Genomic DNA, 27,295 nt, shown 5'->3' with positions numbered 1-27,295 from the left:
ACTTTCAAAAGATGAGCCTGGGAGCTTAAATTCATTACTATGCTAGACACTAAAAATCATGGACTAAACAGAGACACTGGATTTATGGTTTATTAGAACAATCTGTAACCCGCTAACCTGCTCTTTGTACTATGACTGTAGAGGTGTTAATGGGACACTCTACGTTAAATGGTGCATTACAATATATGTTATCTACTTATGCTAAACAATCTGTTCACCTTGCATTTTGCTGGGGGTACCTTTCCCAAACCTGAAGAAGAGCTCTGTGTGGCTTGAGAGCTTGTGTCTCTCACCAACAGTTGGTCCAATAAAACGTATTACCTCACTCACCTTATCTCTCTAATCTCCTGGGACTGACAGGGCTACAACTACACTGCATGTAATTCAGAGTGTGAAAATTTACATATATGGAAGTGGACAGACTGGAGTGGTGGTTTTGTGATGTGCAGATCACTGAATGTACTGGGTTTAGAAACTGACTTGGTAAGCAACTTACAAAGAAAATTGTCAAATTCCTTCCTCTGTAACAATCTACTTTTAATGCCTCAATAGTCAGGTGAAAATGATCTGTGACATAGAACTCATTTTCTTCTTGAAAGGTTTCAGGTGTACTGTAATGCTTCTTATGGACTTATTTTGGACTTATTTTGAGGGGAAGGAGGGAGAATACAATACATTGTGAAAGGTGGCAGATTTACATTTCTTTTCTAAGGCCTTGTCTACACTACACGGTTATATCAACAAAACAGTGGAGGTGTACATACTGAAATGTTCATCCTGTCAGTGTAACTCCCCTGCTTTGCCAACTTAATAAAACCATCTTGACAAACAGCATAGAGCTTTTTGCGATGTAGCATCAGTGTAGACACCTCACTTGGTTATGTTGCCCTAATTGGCCTCCAGGAGGTATTCCACTATGCCCAACATGACTGCTCTGGTCAGCAGTTTGAACTCTGCTGCCCTGAAGTTACATAGGTAACTATGTAACTATGCCCCTCCCCTGTCTAAAGGTTTGGGAGTTTTTGAAATTCTTCTCCCTGTTTGCTCGGCACAGTTGACACAGCATCTTCACAGCTGACCAGGCCAGCTTTACTCAGCAGACGTGCTCCCGCATGGAGCACACCGGAGCTGTTTGATCTGCTGAGTATACAGAGAGAGAAGGTTGTGCAGTTGCAGCTTTGCACCAGCTGTAGGAATTTCAATACCTATGGGCTGATTGCTGGTGGCATGCAAGAGAAGGGGCACGAAAGGGACGAGCAGCAGTGTCGTGCTAAAATCAAGGCGCTGAGGCAGGCGTACCAGAGGGCAAGGGAGGCCAACTGTCGCTCTGGTGAGGAGCCGAAGACATGCTGCTTCTATTAGTAGCTGCATACCATCTTCAGCAGTGACTTCCCCACCAAGAGGCCCGTGGATACTTAACAGGGACTGGAGGAAGCAGCCCGTGGACTCAACCCTAATGAGGAAGTGGTGGACGAGGTGGAGGACCTGGAGGATGATGTGGAGCCCACGGCAGGCTTATCTGGTGGCGTGGAGAGTCAGGACCTCTTTTCCACTCCAGAGGGGTCTAGCCAGTCCCTGCACTCTGGAGGCAGGAGAGGGGAGCTTTGGTAAGTGTGCATTTTGCTTTGATATTGCACAGTGAGAGGAGATTGAGCTCTCATGTACTTCGTTATATGGTAGAAGAGGGATAAGAGACAGAAATTAGTAACAGAGCCTGTCCATCTAGGCAGTGGAGCCATGGTGGAAAATTTTGTTAATGTACATGGGGATGTCTGAGGAATCCTCCATAGTGATCTCTAGGAAACTTTCCTGTAGGTATTCTGCAATCCTCTGCCGAAGGCTCCTTGGGAGAGCTGCCTTGTTTCTGCCCCCACTGTAGGAAACTTTGCCGCGCCACCCAGCAATTATTTCTGCAGGGACTAGAGTGGCACACAGGTGAGCAGTACACGGAGTCAGTCTGAAGCCACACGCATGCAGGAGATGCTCCCTTACATCTTGGATTGCCCTTAGGAGAGAGAGATCAGGTTTGATTACCCTAGCCTGTGGAAAAAGGATACCGGTATTCAGAATAGGCTCTCTAGTCATTTAGTGCCCCCCTTCCCAAACCACTGTTTGTCCCCTTGCCAATTGCCCCTTTCTCTGCCAACTAACCATAATTGAGACTTGTGGAGACCTGTGTGCTAGCGGAGGGACAGTGAGAAATAGGTGTTATTTTTGTGATTCATAGCTGTGAGTGCACTTGCAATATTATCTCTTTTCATTGTTTGTTTGCTTTCTGCAGATGTGCCTTTGAGAACACTCCTCTATACCGGCAGAGCACCTCCATCAGATAAAGTGCCAACCCAGAAGGAGTATGTGTTTGGCCAAGCGCTGCAGTCAACAGTTTCAGCACAGAGTGAAACTAGAGCATGGAGGGAGACAATGAAAGACTGAGGGCTGGGTAGACAGGAAAGGACATAGGGGCCGGGGCGGATGACAAAGCATCTCAAGGACCAGACAGAGATGTTGAAGTCCCTCATTAGCCTGCAATCACAACAAATCTGTGCCCGACTCCCCCTTCAGCCACTACAGAACTCCTGTCCATGCCCTTCCCAAACTCCCCCACTGCATTCATTGTGTGTTCCCAGTCCCGCACAGTACCTGTGCACTCCACGTCTGGAGTTTACCAATGAAAGCTGGAGTTAAACCCAGCTGTGAGAGCCCTAACCGTGAGACTGTTCTTTGTCATGTCCCCTGTTTGACCAAACATTTGTTTGATCCTGTTATTAAACTTGAGTCTTTTTGAAATTAAATGTCTTTATTTGTGAAATGCATAGATAAATACGTAAATCATTCAGTGCTGACATTGAAACACATTGGCTATAGGTAAAAGTATGTGCTCCTTGCAATTAATGTTCAAGAAGCAAGCATGACCCAGGTAATTCACGTTGCCTGGCTGAATGCATTCTATATGGACACATTACTGGGAATTGTTGTCAAAATGCTCCTTCGAAGCACCCCTGATTTGAATAACCTCCCGCTATGCCCTTCTAATTGCCCCTGTATTGGATGCTCAAAATCAGCAGCCAGCTGATCAGCCTCATAGCACACCCCTGGGGAAACTTTCCCCCTTTGATTCGCAAATATTATAGAGTACAGCAGGCCACAATGACTATCGCAATATTTTCCTCACAGAGGTCTAGCCGGCCAAAAAGACAATACCAGCAACCTTTTAATCGGTCAAAGGCACATTCAATGGTCATTTGGCACCTGCTTGTTGTTGAAGTGCTCCTTGCTGCTGTCTAGGTTCCCAGTGGTAAGGCTTCATGAGCCTCGGGAGCAAGGGATATGTGGGGTCTCCAAGGATTGCTGTGGGCATTTGCATGTTCCCCATTGGAATCTTCTGGTCTGGAAAGAAAGTCCCTGTTTGCAGCTTTCTATACAGGCCAGTGTTCCAAAAGATGTGTGTATCATGCACCTTCCCTGATCACCTGGCATTAATGTCAGTGAAACGGCCTCAGTGATCCACGAGTGCCTGCAAGACCATGGAGAAGTAGCCCTTTTGGTTGATGTACTCCATTGCAAGATGGTTGGGATATGTGTTCTATCTCTCCCACTGTTGCAGTTAGGTAATCGCATTGCCTCAAAGCAGTGTTATTTTCTGGACATTACCGAGAGTCTCAGTCCTTCGTAGCAGGAGGTGATTAATGGCCCTGTACACTTGCATCACTGCAGCCCCCATGGTGGACTTTCTAACTCCAAACTGATTCACGACTGACTGGTAGCAGACTGGAGTTGCCAGCTTCCACACATGGATCGCCACTCACTTTTCCACAGTGAGGGCAGCTCTCATTCTGGTGTCCTTGCACTGCAGCGCTGGGGCGAGCACCGCACGGTTCCAGGAAGGTGGCTTTGCACATCTGAAAGTTCTACAGCCACTGCTTCTCATCCCATACATGCACCATGATGCAATGCCACTGCTCAGTGCTTGTTTCCTAAATCCAGTGCTGGTTGTCCACTATGGCAAGCTGGTCCATGAATGTCAGCAGCAATAATGAATGATTCATTTCCATGGCAGGCAGCAGGGTGGGCATCTGTTTCACAGCTCATGAAATGCTGTAGGACCAGCCGCGTTGTGTTCATAACACTTATCACCACAATGGTCAGCAGCTCAGGATCCATGCTGACAGGCAGAGTTGGAGGTCTATTGAAAAACAGCGTGAAACAAAGAAGGAATCCATGGAATGATGGGACGGAAAGAACTGCATCACGGGGCAGCAAGCACATTCCAGTGATGCACTGCCATCTGTTTGCAGAGCTCCCAGCAGCAGAGGGTGACAGAGGGTAGCGAGTTGCACAGTGGGCTAGCTACCCACAATTCAACACTTTCTCTGTCAATGCAAGAGCAACCACTGTAGACGTGCTCAGCTGACACAAGGAGCATTGTGTGGACATGCTCCACTGATGTTATTAAAGTGATTTATGATTGTTGACAGAACTTAAGTTGATTTAACGCTGTAGTGTAGTTGTGGCCTCAGTTACCTTTTGAAGTGCTGTGCCTTAGTTGATGATAAATCTTTGCTTGTTTTTAATTGCTTGGAATAAATATGTCTAAATCTCAGATTAAATGTATTTAAACACGAGTTAAAATGGGTGAAGACAATAAGGACAAATCCCATCCATTACATTTTATTTATTTTTGTTTAGCTTAGACTTTGTACTGTAAAATCGTCTTGGTTTGAAATGTCAGGAGAAAGGTAGCGCTCATTACCGCCCCCCCAACCCCACAGCCCCTTTATTGACTCTCCTAAATGCTTTTCTTTTTGTGCATGAGGAGGGCTGGACTCGGCACTCTGGAACTCTGTGGCTGGTTGGCTTGAGGAACTTGAATGAGTGACACAGGATACCCTCTGCTTGTGGACTGAGTATGGCCGTCGCTTTGCTCTTGGTCCTTGTTGGCCTTAATGCTCAGGAGCCAAAGCTGGAGAGTGCGTATTGCCTTGATAGTGGCCAGAACAGCCCTTGTGGAATAGAACTTGAGGTTTCATTTAAATTGATTCTAAAATGATTGAGTTAAGATTTATTATTACTACAGATGTACACTTCAACAGATTTCCATTTTGACAGTAAATATGCTAAAGATGTTTAGGATGTTTGTCGGATACTCTAAATGCAGTAGAACCCCAAATTTATAAACAGCAATCATAATGAACAACCAGTTAAGTGAACCATTTTTATCCCCCAAAGAAAAAATCAATGATTTATTTCACTAGTTACTACAGGACACTACAGTACAGTATGTACCTACAGTACTGTATGACAAGACTTGGAGGGATTCGATTTTTATCGATAAATATTGGTAAACATTGATTTCACGATATACAAACTGCTGAAAAAGTATTCCATCAATAATAGAAAAGTGCAGATTGGTAAAGTAAGAAATGTTCCTTGAGAACTTATTAAAGTTTATTTAAGGATATTTACTTTGTATATTTTGACGTGTGATGTTGACAATTCATGATTTTTAACAAATAAAAAGCTTTAACTTGTTGAATCTCAACATTTGCTGTCATTAAATAATTGTCTGATCTTTCTCCATTGTCTGAATGCCTCCCGTAAGTTCCAGCAACTGTGAAAATTTCAATAAATTAAAAAAAATGCTCAAAATTGAACTTTGATATTGAAATTATAAAATAAAATAAAATTGAATTCTGCCAAGCCTGTGTATGATCGTAATATGCACATGCATACATTTTTTACCATTTATGTACATTATCATTGAACGAGTAAATTAACTTTTGCACCTTATCTACTACAACTAACTTTCAAAAGCTCAATATTTTGATGTTTTTAATGTTATGAACTTTAGTCCCCAAATGGTTCATAAAATAGGAATTCTACGGTATTAACTAGTAATTGTAAGTACCTTGCTTTCCCATGAAAATGAGCATGCTGTCAATTACTGTGGTTACTTTTGATAAAAACAAATCTTACTTTTTTGAATAGATTATTTTACTAATAAATTGCATTAACATACTTTTGATAGTAATCTATTTTAATAACTTTGGGAGAATTGGTTTTTTCCTTAATTTAAAATTTATTCTTTTAGGTGGACATTCCATCTGTTATAACAAAGAAAATGCTAAAGGCAGCAATGAAACACATAGAAGTCATAGTTAAAGCCAGGCAGAAAGGTACTGTGAAACATTTGTATGTATGTTAATGTTTTGTAGATTTAAAATGGTTTGTAAGTTTAAAATGCTAAGCCTAAAACTTTTGATGCTTCACATTTGCCAGTACTTTGGCTAATCTGTTCATTCTCAAATCTACTGTTGCCTTCATTTTTTAAAAAACTCCATCACTCCGTCTGCTGTGGTGCTTGTCTGGGGATAGAGGGCCAAACCTGGGCAAGGACTGAATGCAGACAGTTTTTGTTCGATTTAGCAGAACATAAGAATGGCCATGCTGGGTCAGACTAAAGGTCCATCCAGCCCAGTATCCTGTCTACCGACAGTGGCCAATGCCGAGTGCCCCAGAAGGAGTGAACCTAACAGGTAATGATCAAGTGATCTCTCTCCTGCCATCCATCTCCACTCTGTGACAAACAGAGGCTACGGACACCATTCCTTGCCCATCCTGGCTAATAGCCATTAATGGACTTAACGTCCATGAATTTATCCAGTTCTCTCTTAAACCCTGTTATAGTCCTAGCCTTCACAACTTTCTCAGGCAGGGAGTTCCACAGGTTGACACTGCACTGAGTGAAGAACTTCCTTTTATTTGTTTTAAACCTGCTACCCATTAATTTCATTTGGTGGCCCCTAGTTCTTATATTATGGGAACAAGTAAATAACTTTTACTCATTCACTTTCTCTACACCACTCATGATTTTATATACCTCTATCATATCCCCCCTGAGTCTCCTCTCTTCCAAGCTGAAAAGTCCTAGCCTCTTTAATCTCTCCTCATATGGGACCCGTTCCAAATGCCTAATCATTTTGGTTGCCCTTTTCTGAACCTTTTCCAATGCCAGTATATCTTTTTTGAGATGAGGGGACCACATCTGTCCACAGTATTCAAGATGTGGGTGTACCATGGATTTATATAAGGGCAATAAGATATTCTCTGTCCCTTTTTAAATGATTCCTAACATCCCGTTTTCTTTTTTGACTGCTGCTGCACACTGCGTGGACATCTTCAGAGAACTATCCATGATGATTCCAAGATCTTTCTCCTGATTAGTTGTAGCTAAATTAGTCCCCATCATATTGTATGTATAGTTGGGGTGGTTTTTTCCAATGTGCATTACTTTACATTTATCCACATTAAATTTCATTTGTCATTTTGTTGCCCAATCACTTAGTTTTGTGAGATCTTTTTGAAGTTCTTCACAGTCTGCGTTGGTCTTGACTATCTCGAGCAGTTTAGTATCATCTACAAACTTTGCCACCTCACCGTTTACCCCTTTCTCCAGATCATTTATGAATAAGTTTGAATAGGATTGGTCCTAGGACTGACCCTTGGGGAACACCACTAGTTACCACTCTCCATTCTGAAAATTTACCATTTATTCCTACCCTTTGTTCCCTGTCTCCTAACAAGTTCTCAGTCCATGAAAGGATCTTCCCTCTTATCCCATGACAATTTACGTAAGAGCCTTTGGTGAGGGACCTTGTCAAAGGCTTTCTGGAAATCTAAGTACACTATATCCACTGGATTCCCCCTTGTCCACATGTTTGTTGACCCCCTCAAAGAACTCTTAACAGATTAGTAAGACATGATCTTCCTTTACAGAAATCATGTTGACTTTTGCGCAACAATTTATGTTCTTCTATGTGTCTGACAATTTTATTCTTTACTATTGTTTCAACTAATTTGCCCGATACTGACGTTAGACTTACCGGTCTGTAATTGCCGGGATCACCTCTAGAGCCCTTCTTAAATATTGGCGTTACATTAGCTATTTTCCAGTCATTGGGTACTGTAGCTGATTTAAAGGACAGGTTACAAACCATAGTTAATATTTCCGTAATTTCACATTTGAGTTCTTTCAGAACTCTTGGGTGAATGCCATCTGTTCCTGGTGACTTGTTACTGTTAAGTTTCTCAATTAATTCCAAAACCTCCTCTAGTGACACTTCAATCTGTGACAATTCCTCAGATTTGTTACCTACGAAAGACGATTACGTTTGGGAATCTCCCTAACATCGTCAGCCGTGAAGACTGAAGCAAAGAATTCATTTAGTTTCTCTGCCATGACTTTATCGTCTTTAAGTGCTCCTTTTGTATCTCGATTGTCTAGGGACCCCACTGTTTGTTTAGCAGGCTTCCTGCTTCTGATGTACTTAAAAAACATTTTATTACCTTTTGAGTTTTTGGCTAGCTGTTCTTCAAGCTCCTTTTTGGCTTTTCTTACATTTTTACATTTAATTTGTCAGTGCTTATGTTCCTTTCTATTTACCTCACTAGGATTTGACTTCCACTTTTAAAAGATGCCTTTTTATCTCTCACTGCTTCTTTTACATGGTTGTTAAACCAATGGTGGCTCTTTTGTAGTTTTTACTGTGTATTTTAATTTGGGGTATACATTTAGGTTGAGCCTCTATTATGGAGTCTTTGAAAAGTGTCCATGCAGCTTGTAGGGATTTCACTCTAGTCACTGTACCTTTTAATTTCTGTTTAACTAACCTCCTCATTTTTGCATAGTTCTCCTTTCTGAAATTAAATGCCACAGTGCTGGGCTGTTGAGGTGTTCTTCCCACCACAGGAATGTTAAATATTATTATATTATGGTCACTATTTCCAAGGTTATAGTTACAGATCCTGTGCTCCACTCAGGACTAGATCGAGAGTTGCTTCTCCCCTTGTGGGTTCCTGTACCAGCTGCTCCAAGAAGCAGTCATTTAAAGTATCGAGAAATTTTGTCTCTACATTTTGTCCTGAGGTGATGTGTTACCCAGTCAATATGGGGATAATTGAAATCCCCCACTATTATTGAGTTCTTTACTTTGATAGCCTCTCTGATTTTCCTTAGCATTTCATCGTCGCTATCACTGTCCTGGTCAGGTGGTCGATAATAGATCCCTACTGTTATATTCTTATTAGAGCATGGAATTATTATCCCTAGAGATTCTATGGAGCATGTGGATTCATTTAAGATTTTTATTTCATTTAGTTAATTTAGAAAACTGGTCTTTTTTCCTGGAGTGTGGAGCAGGAATGTGTTTCCTGTTCAGTTCAGAGCAAAATATAGATATTTTTCTTAAGACTTTCCAGATGAGCAACAATAAATGAAAGGATGCATGTGTATGTGAATATATTATTTAACTGAAATAAACTGTTCTATAACTTACTAACTAAACTAAAATGAAACTATAATTAAGTAACTGCAAACTGTGCTAATTTTATAGCTAGTGTGAAGTGACATCCATAATTTATTAAATGTAGCCAATCCAAGTATGTGACTTATAATGCATAGGCAGCCTTAACTTTGCCCTGTGAGTGTATGCATTGAAATACAGTCTGTACTTAGTCAAATTTCTGCCGGACTTCAGGCCTCAATGTGCAGGTTAGACGGCGCCTAGTGAACGAACGGGGAAGTTCTTGGGGTAAAAAACTGTTTTAATATCCTTGTTGTTCAACATGTGGCATGGCATGTATGTTCCTTCCCCTCCCCCCTGCACCTTAGCTACTGCACACCATCCAACACCTGCCTTGAATAAGGAACTTTTTCTTCAGGATTTTGCTGAATTTATTGTCACCCCTGCGACGTTAGCAAGTATTGTACCTCTGTTCTGCATCTCTAAAATGAGGATAGAGAGGCTGTTTCTTGCCCGTGGTGTCACAATCTATAGCAGAGGCAGGACTAGAACTAGAATCCGGGGTCCTAGTCCAGTGTCTTAACAGCACCACCATTCTTCATCTCCACCAGGTTCTTGTCTCATTCTCCACAGATTGTATATCTGTTGGAGTGAATGGGGTAGGATGCTTTGGACCCGGACCCAGTCACTGTGCAAATTTACCACATCACCATCCAGCGTGTGCACTGAGGCTCTGGTTCAGCAAGGTACTTAAGAATGTGCTTAACTTTAAGCATGTGAGTAGTGCTGTTGAAGCTGGTGGGACTACTTACATGCTTGAAGTTAAGTAGGCCTACTTGCTGAATTGGGGCCTAAATAAAGCACGGATTCTGCAGAAAAAGTAATATGTAATCACCTTTATGCAATACAACAGTCTTTAGTAATCAAAAGGGAATAGAGTTAAGGTGGCAGAGGCAACCTTAACTTCATCCATTCCTGAGTTTTCAGTGCTTTGCTTTGCAATCTTGACATTCTCTTAACTGTAGTCTTTATGTATGGAATTTCCTATGCTCTTTAAAAAGAAAAATGAAAACTCTGCCACATCTGGCTATTTGCTTGGAAGCAGTAGAATGCTCTGTGCAGCACAGTGGTGTAATCAGTGTGACGGAGACCTTTGCCTCGTTCTTTATGCACCAGTCCATAGCCTGTGGAAGAAGACAGGACCATGGAGCCTTGCCTTCTTTCATATGCCCATTCTCAGATTATATTCCACAATCCTTTGTCTATTAAATCTGCAATTTCACTCCACTTCATTTAAGGATGAGTATGTCCATTGGAATCCTGACAATTCCTTCAATGGAAATTTCCATTCGGGTTGCGTCCTCTATTTTGCGGAGTGTCAATGGAACTTTGGGAGCCTGCATGAGGTATAATTTAGACAAATCAAATCTAACTTTCACCAAGCAATGAAAGGTACATCTTGTGGTGCTATCATAGTAAATTTAAAGTGTCCATGGCCACTTGCTAAGGTGCTAACGCTGTTCAGAAAAAAAATTGCAAACATTTTTCTTACCAGAAGAGCTGCATTTTTTCACTTCTGTGCTTGTAAATGGCATATTGTGGGTGGGTCTTTTTTGAGATTTTTCGCAAAAAATATTGCTACCTGACTGAGAGCAGATATACCCAATTTCAGCTGTAAATGTGAAATTAGGAAATGTGTAAATAGCTGAAAATAACTCCTTGTAAAGTGAAGGTTTCCTAAGCCTTCCCCAGAGGTGTTGCTATATACACCACCATGGTTCAGAAATCTGGACTTCAAGCCTTGCCTTGGTTCCAGTTCTCTTTTGGCCTCTTCCCATTGTTTTCTTTTTCCTCTTTCTACACCCTTCATCTCCGAGGTCTCTTTCTCTCCCTTTTTCTTCCAACTTTTTCCTCTCCTCTATTTCAGATCGCTCCCTGCTATCTCCTATGGCGACTCCTTATTTATAGTTTCCAGAGTGTCTCTCCTCCTGCTGCTTTCAGCAATGCCAGTTAGCTAAATCTCATCAGGTGGTATAAGGATCTATAATAATTGACTCACTTTCAGAATTTGTTAACTGAGATTTATTTTGTATACAGATTCTAGTAAACTAAATACACCTATCTGTAGCCCTCTAATTCACAGGTTCTGTTCTGCAATTACTTCATTTTTAGTGTATTTCTTGGCATAGGGCCTATGTTGAATTAACTCACACCTTGTTGTGCTGATTTACTACAACCCAGTCCTTGCCCTTAAAGTGATTTAAAGGGATTATAAAATGTTTATTGCTAATTAAGGTGCAGAGGTTTTACCTGTTGAAAAAAAAGAATACTTTTTTCAAATAGCTACTGATATGTGAATACTTTATACTTTTGACCAAATAGTCCCAGGTCAACTTTAATTTAAACACAGTGACAAGCAGCACAAAAGATGTATTGCTTCAATCTTTCTTCCAAAGCAACTTTGGAGTATAAATTAAGTAGGAAACACATTACATAACTATAAAATTTCTAGTCTCAGATGTTTCCAAATTATATTTAGAGCAAACCAATAAATAAGAGCCTAGCCTTGGAGAGTGAAACTTAGGTAAAAGCAAATGGAAAGAAGCTGTAGTATAGTTAAAAATCAAACAAGGCTCAAGTTGTCCACTAAATGGTAATATTGAATTGGTCCAGTGAAGAAGTTACTATTTTTTACAGAAGAAGGTGGAAATTTTATGTAGGCTTTGAAGTATGGCTCTACTGTGAAAAGACCATGTACAGGTGTCTTTTTCTTATACAGTTGTTGCTTTGTGTGTCTTTAACAACTATGCATATGTTACATGACATTATCAAGGTAATATTTTTATCAGTGGTTTTCAGTGTGTGGGGGTCTGCAGACTGTTTAAGATTTCCAAAGGAGTCTGCTCCTCCACTTGAAATTTTTTAGGAGTCCGTAGATTGAAAAAAGGTTAAAAACTGCTGTCACATATCGAAGTGGAAAGAAATCTCCTCACCCATTATTTCACAACGGTAGGAAGGAAAAGAGTAGAACATGCTAAACCTTTGTTTTCTTGCAGTGAAAAATTCAGAATTTTTACAGCAAGCTGCTTTAGAAGAATATGGACCAGAACTCCATGTGGCTTTGAGGAGTCGAAGAGATGAACTTCACTATTTAAGAAAACTTACTGAACTTCTTTTCCCTTATATTCTTCCCCCAAAGGCAACAGACTGCAGGTATCAAATATATTAGAAGTTGTACTATTTACAACAGTTGCATGCCATGTAGCGCTGTAGTTCTTAATGGTGGTAAAGTGGGTAAAGGACAGTGTCAGCCTGAACTTTGAATTTTTTTTCTGTGTAAGTACCAAGCGTATTAAGTGTAATTTAAAGAGTGAATTCTTTCTTAATGTTTTTGTTGATTGTATATTTCTGTACAAAAGAGACTAAGTATCTGTTAACTAGGGAGAAGGGAAAGGAATTGAGATGCAGTAGCAGCACTTGGTCAGTTTCCTTGCTTCTACAGTAGTGATCTTAAGTGAAACTCCAAATACAAAAATATAAAATGAAAGAATAATTTGTTGCTTCCTGGGATCCAGGGCAGTGATAGGTTAGTGTGCTTGTTCTAGATGTTGGGTGCACTGAAGTAGATGAAGCTTATTGGGCTCATAAGGTATTTGGACTGGGTAATGCTGTCTCAGGATACTAGTGGTTCTCATAATGCAGGAAACAGCAAAGAAAAGTAGCTGCTTCTCAACAACCTACCCATTTTTACAGTTGGAAATTACCAGTGTCTGTCTTAAAGCTGAAATATATGATTTTTGCTGTTCTGTAGGAGTCTCCCATTAGCATTAGTGAGATATGCATGCATCGTGAATTTATGTCCAGTTCCTACACAATGTTGATTTTTGAAAACTGAACTGTAGGGGTGGGAGGTGTTGTTGCAAGCTGGTGACTGGGGGTGGGTGGGGAGCTTGATAGGCATCAGTAGCTGTGCTCGCATAGATAGGTGGCAGCACTGAAGTCTGAGACATCTACATGCAGTTTGCACCAATTTAACTGAATACGTTGAAAAACCAATTTAGTTAAATCAGTGGAACCCCTTAATGTGGTGCAGTTACCAGTATAAAATTGCTTATCAGTATAGTGAGTTTTGGTAAATGTTCAACTGGTAGCAGGCTGGCCACTAGCTTGTATTTTCTGAGCTCCATGTGTGGCATCTGTCATAAATATAAAGGGAAGGGTAAACCCCTTTGAAATCCCTCCTGGCCAGGGGAAAGCTCCTCTCACCTGTAAAGGGTTAAGAAGCTAAAGGTAACCTCGCTGGCACCTGACCAAAATGACCAATGAGGAGACAAGATACTTTCAAAAGCTGGGAGGAGGGAGAGAAACAAAGGGTCTGTGTCTGTCTGTATGCTGCTTCTTGCCAGGGACAGAACAGGAATGGAGTCTTAGAACTTTTAGTAAGTAATCTAGCTAGGTATGTGTTAGATTATGATTTCTTTAAATGGCTGAGAAAAGCATTGTGCTGAATAGAATAACTATTTCTGTCTGTGTATCTTTTTTGTAACTTAAGGTTTTGCCTAGAGGGGTTCTCTATGTTTTGGAATCTAATTACCCTGTAAGATATCTACCATCCTGATTTTACAGGGGGGATTTCTTTATTTCTATTTACTTCTATTTTTTTATTAAAAGTCTTCTTGTAAAAAACTGAATGCTTTTTCATTGTTCTCAGATCCAAGGGTTTGGGTCTGTGGTCACCTATGCAAATTGGTGAGGCTTTTTATCCAACATTTCCCAGGAGAGGGGGGGTGCAAGTGTTGGGAGGATTGTTCATTGTTCTTCAGATCCAAGGGTCTGGGGCTGTAGTCACCTAGGCAAATTGGTGAGGCTTTTTACCAAACCTTGTCCAGGAAGTGGGGTGCAAGGTTTTGGGAAGTATTTTGGGGGGAAGGACGCGTCCAAACAGCTCTTCCCCAGTAACCAGTATTAGTTTGGTGGTGGTAGCGGCCATTCCAAGGATAACGGGTGTAATATTTTGTACCTTGGGGAAGTTCTGACCTAAGCTGGTAAAGATAAGCTTAGGAGGTTTTTCATGCAGGTCCCCACATCTGTACCCTAGAGTTCAGAGTGGGGGAGGAACCTTGACATGGTGGCACAGTGGTGGGATTAACCTGAAATCATTTTGAGATCCAGTTGAGATTTTTTTGAACTAGAAATACAGATTTTAAAAAGGAAAATTTTTTTTTCCTTTGAAAAGGAGTCCAGAAAGCAGTTGAAACTGAAAGCTGAAACTGTGGCCAAGCAGAGACAAAAGGGGATTATCTTGTGAATTGCAGGTTTTCTTTGCCTGGAGGCAGGGTACTTAACTCCTGCAGGGAAATTCACAGTCTTCCAACCCAGAGGTTTTTTTTTCTTTTCTTCCTAAAAGTAAATAGGGGGTGTGTGTTCTACCCATTTGCTTTTTCTTTGGGCTGGGTAAGCAGGTTTCCAAGTAGTTGGAGGTTTTTTGCTTTGATTTGGGCCCAGAGCAGAGACAAGGGAATTGTCTTTTTCTGTAGGCTGACAATCACTATCAGAGAATAGGTATTCTATTCCAGCACAGCAAAATTTTACAGCCAAGTTTTGTTTGTTTATTTCTAAACCTAGGGTGTAAAGTTAGTTAAAAACAGAGAGGTTAGAATGACCAAATCCTCAGCTCGACTACAGCTGGAATTAGCCAAATTTCAGGCTGAGGAAAGACAAAGGGAACATGAAAGACAGATAGATAGAACTCATGCGGCTGAAAATGGAAGCAAGGGACAAAGAAATGGAAGCAAGGGCCAAAGAACTGGAGGAGAAGGAAAAAGAGAGGAAGCATGTGGAGGAGGTGGAGAAGATAAAGGCCCAGCAGAATATACCAACAAACCCTAGCAATCCTTCTCCAGGTACCACTTCCCATCCCAGAAAGTTCCCCACCTACAAGGCAGGTGATGATACTGAGGCCTTCTTAGAGAACTTCGAAAGGGCCTGCCTTGGGTACAACATCTCTACTGACCAATACATGGTAGAGCTGAGGCCGCAGCTCAGTGGACCCTTAGCTGAGGTGGCAGCTGAAATGCCTAAAGAACACATGAACAAGTATGAACTGTTTAAATCCAAGGCGAGAGTCAGAATGGGGATAACACCCGAGCAGTCTCGTCGGAGGTTCAGAGCCCTAAGGTGGAAACCAGACATGTCATTTACCCGACATGCCTACCACATTGTGAAACATTGGGATGCCTGGATATCAGGAGCAAGTGTTGACTCTCCAGTAAATTTGCCCTTCCTAATGCAAATGGAACAATTCTTAGAGGGTGTTCCTGAGGAAATAGAAAGATACATCCTAGATGGGAAACCCAAAACTGTAATCGAGGCAGGAGAGATTGGAGCCAGATGGGTGGAGGTGGCAGAGAAGAAGAAAACTGGTCGCAGTTGGAGCGGAGACCAGAAGGGACCACCCCAGACCACACCCTATTACCGGGGGCCGCCCAAAGCCCCACCTACCTCCCAAAGAGCCCTCCAGACCCCTTATCGTCCCACCACCCCATTCTCCAGCAACCCTCCTCGCCCCAGTGACCCGTCAGCTGGACGATGTTTTAAGTGTAACGAGCTGGGGCATGTGAAGGCCAACTGCCCCAAGAACCCCAACAGATTACAGTTCATTGCACCGGAATCACCCCAGAGGTCCACAGGCCCAGATACCTCCCAGATACCCTTGGAGCGGAGGGAAACTGTGAGTGTGGGCGGGAAGAAGGTCACCGCGTGGAGGGACACCGGAGCACAAGTGTCAGCTATCCATGCTTCCTTAGTGGACCCCAATTTAATCAACCCAGAGATCCAAGTGACGATTCAACCCTTCAAGTCCAACTCTTTCAATTTGCCTACAGCCAAGTTGCCTGTCCAGTACAAGGGCTGGTCAGGAATGTGGACTTTTGCAGTCTATGATGATTATCCCATCCCCATGCTGTTGGGGGAAGACTTGGCCAATCATGTGAAGCAGGCCAAGAGGGTGGGAACGGTCACCCGCAGCCAGGCTAAACAAGCCGTGAGGCCTAGCTCTGTTCCGGAAACTTCTATCAGGACCCAGTCAGAGGTGATGGACCCGGACCCCAGGCCAATGTCTGCAACAGCAGTAGTGGATCCAGTCCCAGAGACCCAGACGGAACCAGTCCTAGAACCGGAACCAGCCGAACAACCAACACCAGACCCCGTGTCAGCACTGAATCCAGTACTTGCAACCTCAACACCAGAGGGCCCCACCGAACCTGAACTGGCAGCAGCCGATAACCCTACACGAGAGGCTCAGCCGGAGCCTGAATCCCAACATAGTGCACCAGCGGAGAGCGGTTCACAGTCAACAGAAACAGCTCCATCCCCTATATCGCTTCCAGAGGGACCAAGCCTAGGTCCACAATCCCATGAGGAACTGATGTCCCCAGCATCAAGGGAACAGTTCCAGACCGAACAGGAAGCAGATGAAAGCCTCCAGAGAGCTTGGACGGCGGCACGGAGCAACCCACCGCCTCTCAGCTCTTCTAATCGATCCAGGTTTGTTGTAGAAAGAGGACTTTTATACAAGGAAACTCTTTCTGGTGGACACCAGGAAGACTGGCATCCTCAGAGACAGTTGGTAGTTCCAACTAAATACCGGGCCAAGCTCTTGAGCTTAGCCCATGATCACCCTAGTGGCCATGCTGGGGTGAACAGGACCAAAGACCGTTTGGGGGGGTCATTCCACTGGGAGGGAATGGGCAAGGATGTTTCTACCTATGTCCAGTCTTCTGAGGTGTGCCAAAGAGTGGGAAAACCCCAAGACCAGGTCAAAGCCCCTCTCCAGCCACTCCCCATCATTGAAGTTCCATTTCAGCGAGTAGCTGTGGATATTCTGGGTCCTTTTCCGAAAAAGACAGCCAGAGGAAAGCAGTACATACTGACTTTCATGGATTTTGCCACCCGATGGCCGGAAGCAGTAGCTCTAAGCAACACCAGGGCTAAAAGTGTGTGCCAGGCACTAGCAGACATTTTTGCCAGGGTAGGTTGGCCCTCCGACATCCTCACCGATGCAGGGACTAATTTCCTGGCAGGAACTATGAAAAACCTTTGGGAAGCTCAGGGGGTAAATCACTTGGTTGCCACTCCTTACCATCATCAAACAAATGGCATGGTGGAGAAGTTTAATGGAACTTTGGGGGCCATGATACGTAAATTCGTAAATGAGCACTCCAATGATTGGGACCTAGTGTTGCAGCAGTTGCTCTTTGCCTACAGAGCTGTACCACATCCCAGTTTAGGATTTTCCCCATTTGAACTTGTATATGGCCGTGAGGTTAAGGGGCCATTGCAGTTGGTGAAGCAGCAATGGGAGGGATTTACACCTTCTCCAGGAACTAACATTCTGGACTTCGTAACCAACCTACAAAACACCCTCCGAACCTCTTTAGCCCTTGCTAGAGAAAACTTACAGGATGCTCAAAAAGAGCAAAAAGCCTGGTATGATAAACATGCCAGAGAGCGTTCCTTCAAAGTAGGAGACCAGGTCATGGTCTTAAAGGCACTCCAGGCCCATAAAATGGAAGCATCGTGGGAAGGGCCATTCATGGTCCAGGAGCGCCTGGGAGCTGTTAATTATCTCATAGCATTCCCCACCTCCAACCGGAAGCCTAAGGTGTACCATATTAATTCTCTAAAGCCCTTTTATTCCAGAGAATTAAAGGTTTGTCAGTTTACAGCCCAGGGAGGAGACGACGCTGAGTGGCCTGAAGGTGTTTACTACGAAGGGAAATGTGCTGGTGGTGTGGAAGGGGTGAACCTCTCCATGACCCTTGGGCGTATGCAGCGACAGCAGACCCAGGAGCTGTGCACTAGCTACGCGCCAACGTTCTCAGCCCCCCCAGGACTGACTGAACGGGCATACCACTCCATTGACACAGGTAATGCTCACCCAATTAGGGTCCACCCTTACCGGGTGTCTCCTCAAGCTAAAACTGCTATAGAACGGGAGATCCAGGATATGTTACAGATGGGGGTAATCCGCCCCTCTGAAAGTGCATGGGCATCTCCAGTGGTTCTAGTTCCCAAACCAGATGGGGAAATACGTTTTTGCGTGGACTACCGTAAGCTAAATGCTGTAACTCGCCCAGACAACTATCCAATGCCACGCACAGATGAACTATTAGAGAAACTGGGACGGGCCCAGTTCATCTCTACCTTGGACTTAACCAAGGGGTACTGGCAGGTACCGCTAGACGAATCTGCCAAGGAAAGGTCAGCCTTCATCACACATCTCGGGCTGTATGAATTTAATGTACTCCCTTTCGGGCTGCGAAATGCACCCGCCACTTTCCAAAGACTTGTAGATGGTCTCCTAGCGGGATTAGGAGAATATGCAGTCGTCTACCTTGACGATGTGGCCATATTTTCGGATTCCTGGGCAGACCACCTGGAACATCTACAAAAAGTCCTTGAGCGCATAAGGGAGGCAGGACTAACTGTTAAGGCTAAGAAGTGTCAAATAGGCCTAAACAGAGTGACTTACCTTGGACACCAGGTGGGTCAAGGAACTATCAGCCCCCTACAGGCCAAAGTGTTTGCTATCCAAAAGTGGCCTGTCCCAAGGTCAAAGAAACAGGTTCAATCCTTCTTAGGCTTGGCCGGTTATTACAGACGATTTGTACCGCACTACAGCCAAATCGCTGCCCCACTGACAGACCTAACCAAAAAGAAACAGCCAAATGCTGTTCAGTGGACCGGAAAGTGTCAGAAGGCCTTTAACAAGCTTAAAGCGACACTCATGTCTGACCCTGTACTAAGGGCCCCAGACTTTGACAAACCGTTCCTAGTAACCACAGATGCATCTGAGCGTGGTGTGGGAGCAGTTTTAATGCAGAAAGGACCTGATCAAGAATTCCACCCTGTAGTGTTTCTCAGCAAAAAACTGTCTGAGAGGGAAAGCAACTGGTCAGTCACTGAAAAAGAATGTTACGCCATTGTCTACGCTCTGGAAAAGCTACGCCCATATGTTTGGGGACGGCGTTTCCACCTGCAAACCGACCATGTTGCACTAAAGTGGCTTCACACCGTCAAAGAAACTAACAAAAAACTTCTTCGGTGGAGTTTAGCTCTCCAAGATTTTGATTTCGACATCCAACACATCTCAGGAGCTTCTAACAAAGTGGCTGATGCACTCTCCCGTGAAAGTTTCCCAGAATCAACTGGTTAAAATCGTCCTTGAGATGTGGAAAATATTGTTAGTCTTTATGTACTTGGTAGTATATTTAGAGATGCATGTGTCTTATTAACTCTGTTTTTCCTAGAGCTCCAGGAAGAAATCCCAGCCAGTGTTTCACCCTAGCTGAGATTTGGGGGGCGTATCATAAATATAAAGGGAAGGGTAAACCCCTTTGAAATCCCTCCTGGCCAGGGGAAAGCTCCTCTCACCTGTAAAGGGTTAAGAAGCTAAAGGTAACCTCGCTGGCACCTGACCAAAATGACCAATGAGGAGACAAGATACTTTCAAAAGCTGGGAGGAGGGAGAGAAACAAAGGGTCTGTGTCTGTCTGTATGCTGCTTCTTGCCAGGGACAGAACAGGAATGGAGTCTTAGAACTTTTAGTAAGTAATCTAGCTAGGTATGTGTTAGATTATGATTTCTTTAAATGGCTGAGAAAAGCATTGTGCTGAATAGAATAACTATTTCTGTCTGTGTATCTTTTTTGTAACTTAAGGTTTTGCCTAGAGGGGTTCTCTATGTTTTGGAATCTAATTACCCTGTAAGATATCTACCATCCTGATTTTACAGGGGGGATTTCTTTATTTCTATTTACTTCTATTTTTTTATTAAAAGTCTTCTTGTAAAAAACTGAATGCTTTTTCATTGTTCTCAGATCCAAGGGTTTGGGTCTGTGGTCACCTATGCAAATTGGTGAGGCTTTTTATCCAACATTTCCCAGGAGAGGGGGGGTGCAAGTGTTGGGAGGATTGTTCATTGTTCTTCAGATCCAAGGGTCTGGGGCTGTAGTCACCTAGGCAAATTGGTGAGGCTTTTTACCAAACCTTGTCCAGGAAGTGGGGTGCAAGGTTTTGGGAAGTATTTTGGGGGGAAGGACGCGTCCAAACAGCTCTTCCCCAGTAACCAGTATTAGTTTGGTGGTGGTAGCGGCCATTCCAAGGATAACGGGTGTAATATTTTGTACCTTGGGGAAGTTCTGACCTAAGCTGGTAAAGATAAGCTTAGGAGGTTTTTCATGCAGGTCCCCACATCTGTACCCTAGAGTTCAGAGTGGGGGAGGAACCTTGACAGCATCAAATTAGGTCTCTCTTGAAAACTGCCCCCCTCCCCTCTTTCTCCAGACTCATACTACATAGACAGGCCTTTACTCTGTAAGTGGTGCTTGGGTGCATCATCGATGTAGAACAGTGGACCACCTGCTTCACAAGCGCCTCATCTTCAGAACAACATTTGTTTTAGGTTGTCAGTGTACCATGAAAGGATTTATAGGAAGAATATATAGCAGAGCCCAGCTGAAGAATCTACATGATCCTTATCTAGACTTCTTTCATTGGCACAATAGAAAACCTATGTTTCAATACTAAAGAAGGAGGATGGGGTAGTCAGCACAGTCTAAGTATTAAAAACAAGTCAACCTGCGTGTTGAGATAAGGACCTGCTTCCAAACACAAGCATGACCGTTTTTAAAAGGGAGTGCTGAGAATTAAGCAATGAGCTGAGTGAAAAGAGATGTATTTGCCCCTTAGTTTCCATGTGCTGAATCAGTTTAGATATCTTGTGATTCTGAGAGTGAATGTGTAGAGTACTGGAATATCTTTTAAAATAACATGTTTTTATTAAATAAGGAAAGACATTTTAGTACAAAAATATTAACTTTACATCTCTCATCCCATTACAAATTATGAATGTAATAACGTGAGTTACTATGAAAACGTAATACATATTTTTTTCCCTTTCAGATCCCTGGCATTGCTTATAAGAGAGATCCTGTCTGGTTCTGTTTTCCTTCCCTCCATGGACTTCTTAGCTGACCCGGTGAGATTTTGGAGCAGTAGAAATAATTTTTATTTACTCTATCATTGTGTTCCTTTTTGTCCGATGATGAGGTGCTTTGTGGTGAAACAAGTACTTCACATTGGTTTTATCATTGGTGACTGCTTAATGGTTTACAGAAAGAAAAATAACCCCATACCCAATCCTCTTATTTTTTTGGTGAAGCAGTGTTAATTTGGTTTTAGGGATTATTTGGCTACATTAATAAAAAAAAAATACTTAGGCTAGGTCTACAAACTGATTTTTGTATTTGTTAGAGGTATGATTTATTACCAGAATAGTTATACTTACTAAAGCTGTGTATGCAATAAAGGTACTTACAATGGCACATCTTATAACTATATAAATTAATCCACACTAGAGTTGTACCACTTTATCTATACCGGTATAGTTACAATGTTTGTGTGTGGACAAGGCCTTTCTAAAAGCCACTCCCCATAGATGCAAATTTGTTTACTTCTTGCTTATGTAGATACGTGGTACTGCATTTATAAAGATTGGATAGAAAGTCACTTGTCTGATCTTTGGTTTTCAATTGGAAGAAAATTTCACAACTGTCTGAATACAGCTTGGCTGCAGGCAAAGATTAGTTGAGCTTGTGAAACTGCCTGTAGTCAGCTGTAACTCACCTGACCTGCACTGGCATTAAAATGCCAAACAGCTCTCATCTTTGCAGGATGGAGAACTTGTGTCTGTGCATGTCTCATTTGGGAAGTTCATTGACTTAAGAATCTGGATGTAGAGATTATTCAGGTGTCAATTTAGAAGTTGTTAGAACCATCTTTTAATTATTCTGCTTATGTTTGCAATTTTAAGATATAAAAATTGTCAGAATCTTGCTAGAAACTTGGATGGCAATGAAATGGTTTTCAGACAGATTGGTTTGTTGTCATTTGTTTGTTTTTTTCCATTAGGATACTGTCAACCATTTGCTTCTCAAATTCATTGATGATAGCCCAGTGAGTACTGACAAAATGAGAACATTTATAATTGATTCACGCATGTCAGTGTCAATCTTAATCAGTAGGTCAACACTCTTTCTACAGCCTGAAAAAGCAACTGAGCCAGCTGCTTCTTTGATTCCATTCCTGCAGAAATTTGCGGACCCTCGCAATAAAAAAACATCTGTAAGTGAAGAAAACTCTCACTATATACAGATTTTGAATAAGTATTGTATGAGCTGTACATATTACCAGTGCTCTTTTCATTGATTCTATTAGAAAAGGTTTATTTTAATGAAAGCTTGAGAAATATACAAACTAACTGCATTTTCCTCTTCATGTTTAGGTCCTGAAGCTGGAATTGAGGGAGATTAGAGAACAGCAAGACCTTTTGTTTCGCTTCATGAACTTTCTGAAACAGGAAGGGGCAGTACATGTGTTGCAGTTTTGTCTGACCGTAGGTAAGATTACCCTAGTATGCTTAAGTGTACTCATTGAACTTAAACAGTGAGTTTAGGTGTTGGTCCGTTAGTGGATTCTGCAATCAAAGACAGCATCTCAAAGCAAAGGACTGAGCTGAGGTTCTGTGTTCAGTTTTTACTTAGATATTTCCTGACATTTTAATGCTGAACTTAACAACATTAATGTTGCTTCATTGTGGGTTTTTTGCATTTAATTGGATTTCTATTTAGTTGAGAAGACTATTTATTTATTTATTTAAAAAAATTTCATTGCAAGTTTAAAAAAATGCACTTGTCAATTATACAATGTAAAGCCTGGGATATCTTGATTTTCCTTTAAAAGAAAACTATTGTAGTTACCATTGCTACAGTCTCTCTAAAAAGATGTACTGCAGACTATGAAAATTCTGTGAGAATCTCAGTTCTAGCTTATGAAAGTTCTGACTTCTGGGTGTGCCTCCCTTTTTTTGCAGAACGTAAAGGAGGTTGAAACTTGTTCAGCAGCTGTGTCCCTTTTGCCATTACTTATTCAAATTTTGTTACACAGACAGCTTTCTAAGCACTCATTTGAGAATCAAATGGTAGAGAATGGACAATGGCTGTGGTCTGTAAGCAAGATTTTCAGCAAAGAGGCACAACCAGAAGTCTCAACCAGAAGGGAAATAATGAAAATGTTCATAACCCATAGTCTTCCAAAGGAACATTGTGAATTTTACTGTGGAAGGGAATAATTAGTTTTATTGCAGCTCTTATTTTTATGGATCAATTTATATAACTTTAGATTTAAACCATAAGTATTCATACAACTTAAACTGCATTAGAGATTTTGGTGTTATCAGCTTGGTCATAAATTTTAAAACATTTAAGATTTTATGTATATCCACATCTGCTGGAAAGGTATCTGAGGGTATACACTGGAGTCTGGAGGTGTGATTGCAGCGGGTGTAGGTGTAACCAAGGCAACTAGCAGCCATTCAAGTATGTACCCAGGTTCCTGCACAGACAGAGCTATCCTGTGCTGCCATCTGCGCTACCCTGGATTCACTACTCTTGTTACTCCAGCTGCTCTTGATCTAGCTAGATCAAAGCTAGCTCAGATATGCTGCAATCACATGTCCTGAATGCAGTGTAGACATACCCTGATGGCTGATCTGTGCGCCACTTTAAGGTGCCACCATTTATATTAGCTAAGTTTGATCAACACATGCATTTTCTTTTCTTCACCTTCCAGAGGAATTTAATGACAGAATTTTGCAACCAGAATTATCAGATACTGAAAAAATGTCTCTTCATGAAGAGGTGCAGAAAATCTACAAAACCTATTGTTTGGATGAAAGTATTGACAAAATTAGATTTGATCCTTTTATCGTGGAAGAGATTCAAAGAAGTAAGTTTGAGATTGAAAGGAATGATCAAGAATTTATACTGGAATCTATAAAGCATTCTTTCAGACTAAAAAAAGTCCTAGTCAATTCAAATAATAAATAACTTTACCTTTAAATTTATCATAACCATACAACCTAATTAACAAACCAAAGATGTGTAAGAATACATATACTCCTATCTCTGGATTTTCCCTGCCTAATGTTCTCTATGAATGATAATGTATTTAAATCCTGCTTTACAAAGTACTTTAGTATTCCAATATTTTGGCTGCATCCTGCATGGATTTATACAGACTAATTTGAGACTGCGACCTGTAAAAATCAGAAAAACTTTATGAACAACAATGGCACATCCAATTAATATTCACAGCAGGATTTTTTTTCTGCAGTTGCTGAAGGTGAATATGTAGATGTTGTGAAACTTCAAACTATGCGATGCCTTTTTGAAGCATATGAACATGTTCTTTCACTCTTAGAGAATGTCTTTACCCCTATGTTCTGTCACAGTGATGAGGTAAGCATGAAAGACTTGAAGTCTTGCCTTTAAGCACAGTTGTTTCTTTTTTAAAATGGCAATGTAAATGTGACAGCTTAAACAATAGTTTTGCTCCTTGTATGTATTCAAAATTTTATCTATTTAACTGGTAAAAATAGGTGCTTTTATCATCAGGGTAGAGCCAATATAACTGAGGCCTGGTCTACGCTACAAAGTTATGTCGATGTAAGCTGCCTTGTGTTGACCTAGTTTTGTGTTTCTATATTTAAATATGTCTCACCCTGATGTAAATTTCTCATTAGGCCAACATAATAACACTGCCTCCCGGAGCAGAATTGAGCAAAGGTCAATGTACAGAGGTTGATGCAGCACGTGTGTAGATGCTGCATTACCTAGATCGATCCTAACAGCCCTCCAGCAGCTGTTCCACAGTGCCTCACATTGACTGCTGTGGTCACCGTTATGAACTCCACTACCCACAGGTCACCAGGACCAGACACTCCCCCCTCCTTGTTTAAAACCCCTTGAATTTTTGGAACTCCTTTTCCTGACTGTCCGGCTTGGCAATCACACCTAGCAACTCTCCATATTGAGTGTAACTGCCCAGTTGACCATGTCAGCTGCATGCTCCAGACGTGCTCCTCTCTGGAGTGGACAGAGGATATTGGCTCTCTTGGGCCTGTAGGGACAAAAGGCTGTGCTGGCACAGCTCTGAACCAGCCACAGAAGCATGGACATCTCTGAGCAGATGGCTCGAGGGATGCAGGAGGAGGGTATGACAAGGACCAGCAGCAGTGCTATCTGAAAACCAAGGAGCTGTGGCAGACATACCAGAAGGCCAGGGAGGCCAACAATCAATCTGGTGCCAAGCCACAGACCTGCTGCTTTTACAAAGAACTGCATGCCATATATGGCGGAGACCCCACTACCACCTAGCACAAAACTCTCAATACCTTCGGGGAACACAAGTCCCAGGCCTCGGCCATGAACAGCGAGGAGGAGGAGGAGGTGGGACAGGTGACTGGGGGATCCACCGCAGTCCTGCCATTTGAGCATGGGCAAACCTGATGCAAAGGAAGGAACCTCAGGTAAGTGTGTGGTTTTTTTTCATTTTTTCATTACAGAGATGCCACCCCCATTTTCCCCCCTGCTCCTCCTCCCTCCGACCCCCCCGTAGAATAGGAGGACATGGCTTTTGACTTTTGATTAATTTACTTGTGCTAGAAGAGGTAACGGAACAACCAAGAGAGGTAGAGTTGCTATCTGCTTTTTATTTCTCGCTAGAGTTAGGCAGGGAGGACCAAGTGGGACAGTTTGTTTATATATGTAGGGACGTTCCTTGAATCCTCTTGAGAGGTCTCAGTGAAACTTTCATGGAGGTACTCTGCAGTCCTCTGCTTAAGGTTTCTAGGGAGTGACTGCCTTATTTCTTCTTCTGCGATAGGATACTTTCCCATGCCAGTTAGCAATAACTTTGCATTACACCATTGCAGTACATAGGCTAGTTGCATACGGGCCCAGGCAGCTTCGGGACGCTAGCAGCAGCTGTGCTCTTTCTCCCTTTGTTACCCTCAGGAATGAGATATCCGCTAAAATCACCAATGCCTGTGGAAAATGTTGCCAGCATTCAGTGCCAATGCCCTATGCTACTAGGTTCATGCAACCAAGCAATTCCCTCCTCATTTCCCTCATCCCCAGCTGGCCATACTCACAGTGGCTGATGCTGTGACTGGTGCCGTGCACAAGCAATCGCAAACAAAAGTGAGAATGAGCGTGTAGTGCTTAAAACTTTAGGAGAGCAAGGGGAGTGATTTCTGCAGGTTTGCTTCCTGTAGTAAATATACTGACAATGGTATCTCTGTTTTACTTCTGCAGGTGCTGCTGCTGCAGCCTTGAGGGACTCCACCTCCATACCTGCAGAACATCTGACCAAAATAAGGAGGAGAAGGGACTTGGGGTGGTATGATGGAATGCACAGGTGTATTCACAACCTACACACTACTGTAATAATCTTTGTGCAAAATATGCCTTGTAAGATTTCATTTAAAAGCTAATAACTCACAGGTCAGTCTTATCATGGTAAAATATATCTAATAACATTGTATGTGAAGTTATAAAATTCCCCTGTATAATGTTGTTAGCTCCCAGGGAGAAGCTGTCAAACAGGGCTGTCTTGAGCAAAAGAAAATGTGTTTGCCTTGATTTGCATTTAAGCAGTAAATGCAGTCATCAAACAGAAAGGGGGAAAGGGAGGAAACAAAAGGAAACCTGCATCTGAACATAAACAGGTGAAAGAACCCAGCAGGAAGCCTCCTTCCACACCAGACATGCTGTCTCCTTATGGTCAGCTGGAAATGCCTTTCAAAAGAGGGACTGAAACTATAAAAAGAGGGTCAAAGACCCCAAGTGACCTCTCTCTCCCTGGCCATCTCCCTCTTTCTACCTGAGAAGACCAGAGAAACAGCTGCTGGACTTTGAGGAATGGGTCCTGACCTGAAAAGTTCGGTCAGTAATGCTGCTAGAAGGATGTGGTAAGGACTCTACTTTGAATCAAGTATAGTTTAAGGTAGGCACTAGGAAGCAGTTTATCTTTGTTTTTCTTGTAACCATTTCTAACTTTTATGCGTCGTTGTGCTCACATAAAATCTCTTTGTAG

General features: G+C 42.3%; 1 protein-coding gene across 7 annotated transcripts in view; it reads left to right on the top strand.

The window, feature by feature from the left end:
* Nucleotides 1–27,295, top strand: part of SNX14 (sorting nexin 14) — a 91,634-nt gene that overhangs the window by 21,031 nt on the left and 43,308 nt on the right. For all 7 annotated transcript variants that reach the window (XM_048845087.2, XM_048845086.2, XM_075126563.1 and 4 more), the window contains exons 7-14: nt 6,089–6,173; nt 12,356–12,512; nt 21,263–21,338; nt 22,271–22,315; nt 22,403–22,483; nt 22,644–22,758; nt 23,990–24,145; nt 24,533–24,657. In XM_048845087.2, coding sequence (XP_048701044.2) covers nt 6,089–6,173; nt 12,356–12,512; nt 21,263–21,338; nt 22,271–22,315; nt 22,403–22,483; nt 22,644–22,758; nt 23,990–24,145; nt 24,533–24,657 — 840 coding nt within the window. The remainder of the gene's footprint in view (nt 1–6,088; nt 6,174–12,355; nt 12,513–21,262; nt 21,339–22,270; nt 22,316–22,402; nt 22,484–22,643; nt 22,759–23,989; nt 24,146–24,532; nt 24,658–27,295) is intronic.

This window comes from Caretta caretta, chromosome 3 (assembly GCF_965140235.1).
Source record: "Caretta caretta isolate rCarCar2 chromosome 3, rCarCar1.hap1, whole genome shotgun sequence".
NCBI classification, from domain to species: Eukaryota; Metazoa; Chordata; order Testudines; family Cheloniidae; genus Caretta; species Caretta caretta.
This window is presented reverse-complemented; position numbering and strand designations above follow the sequence as displayed.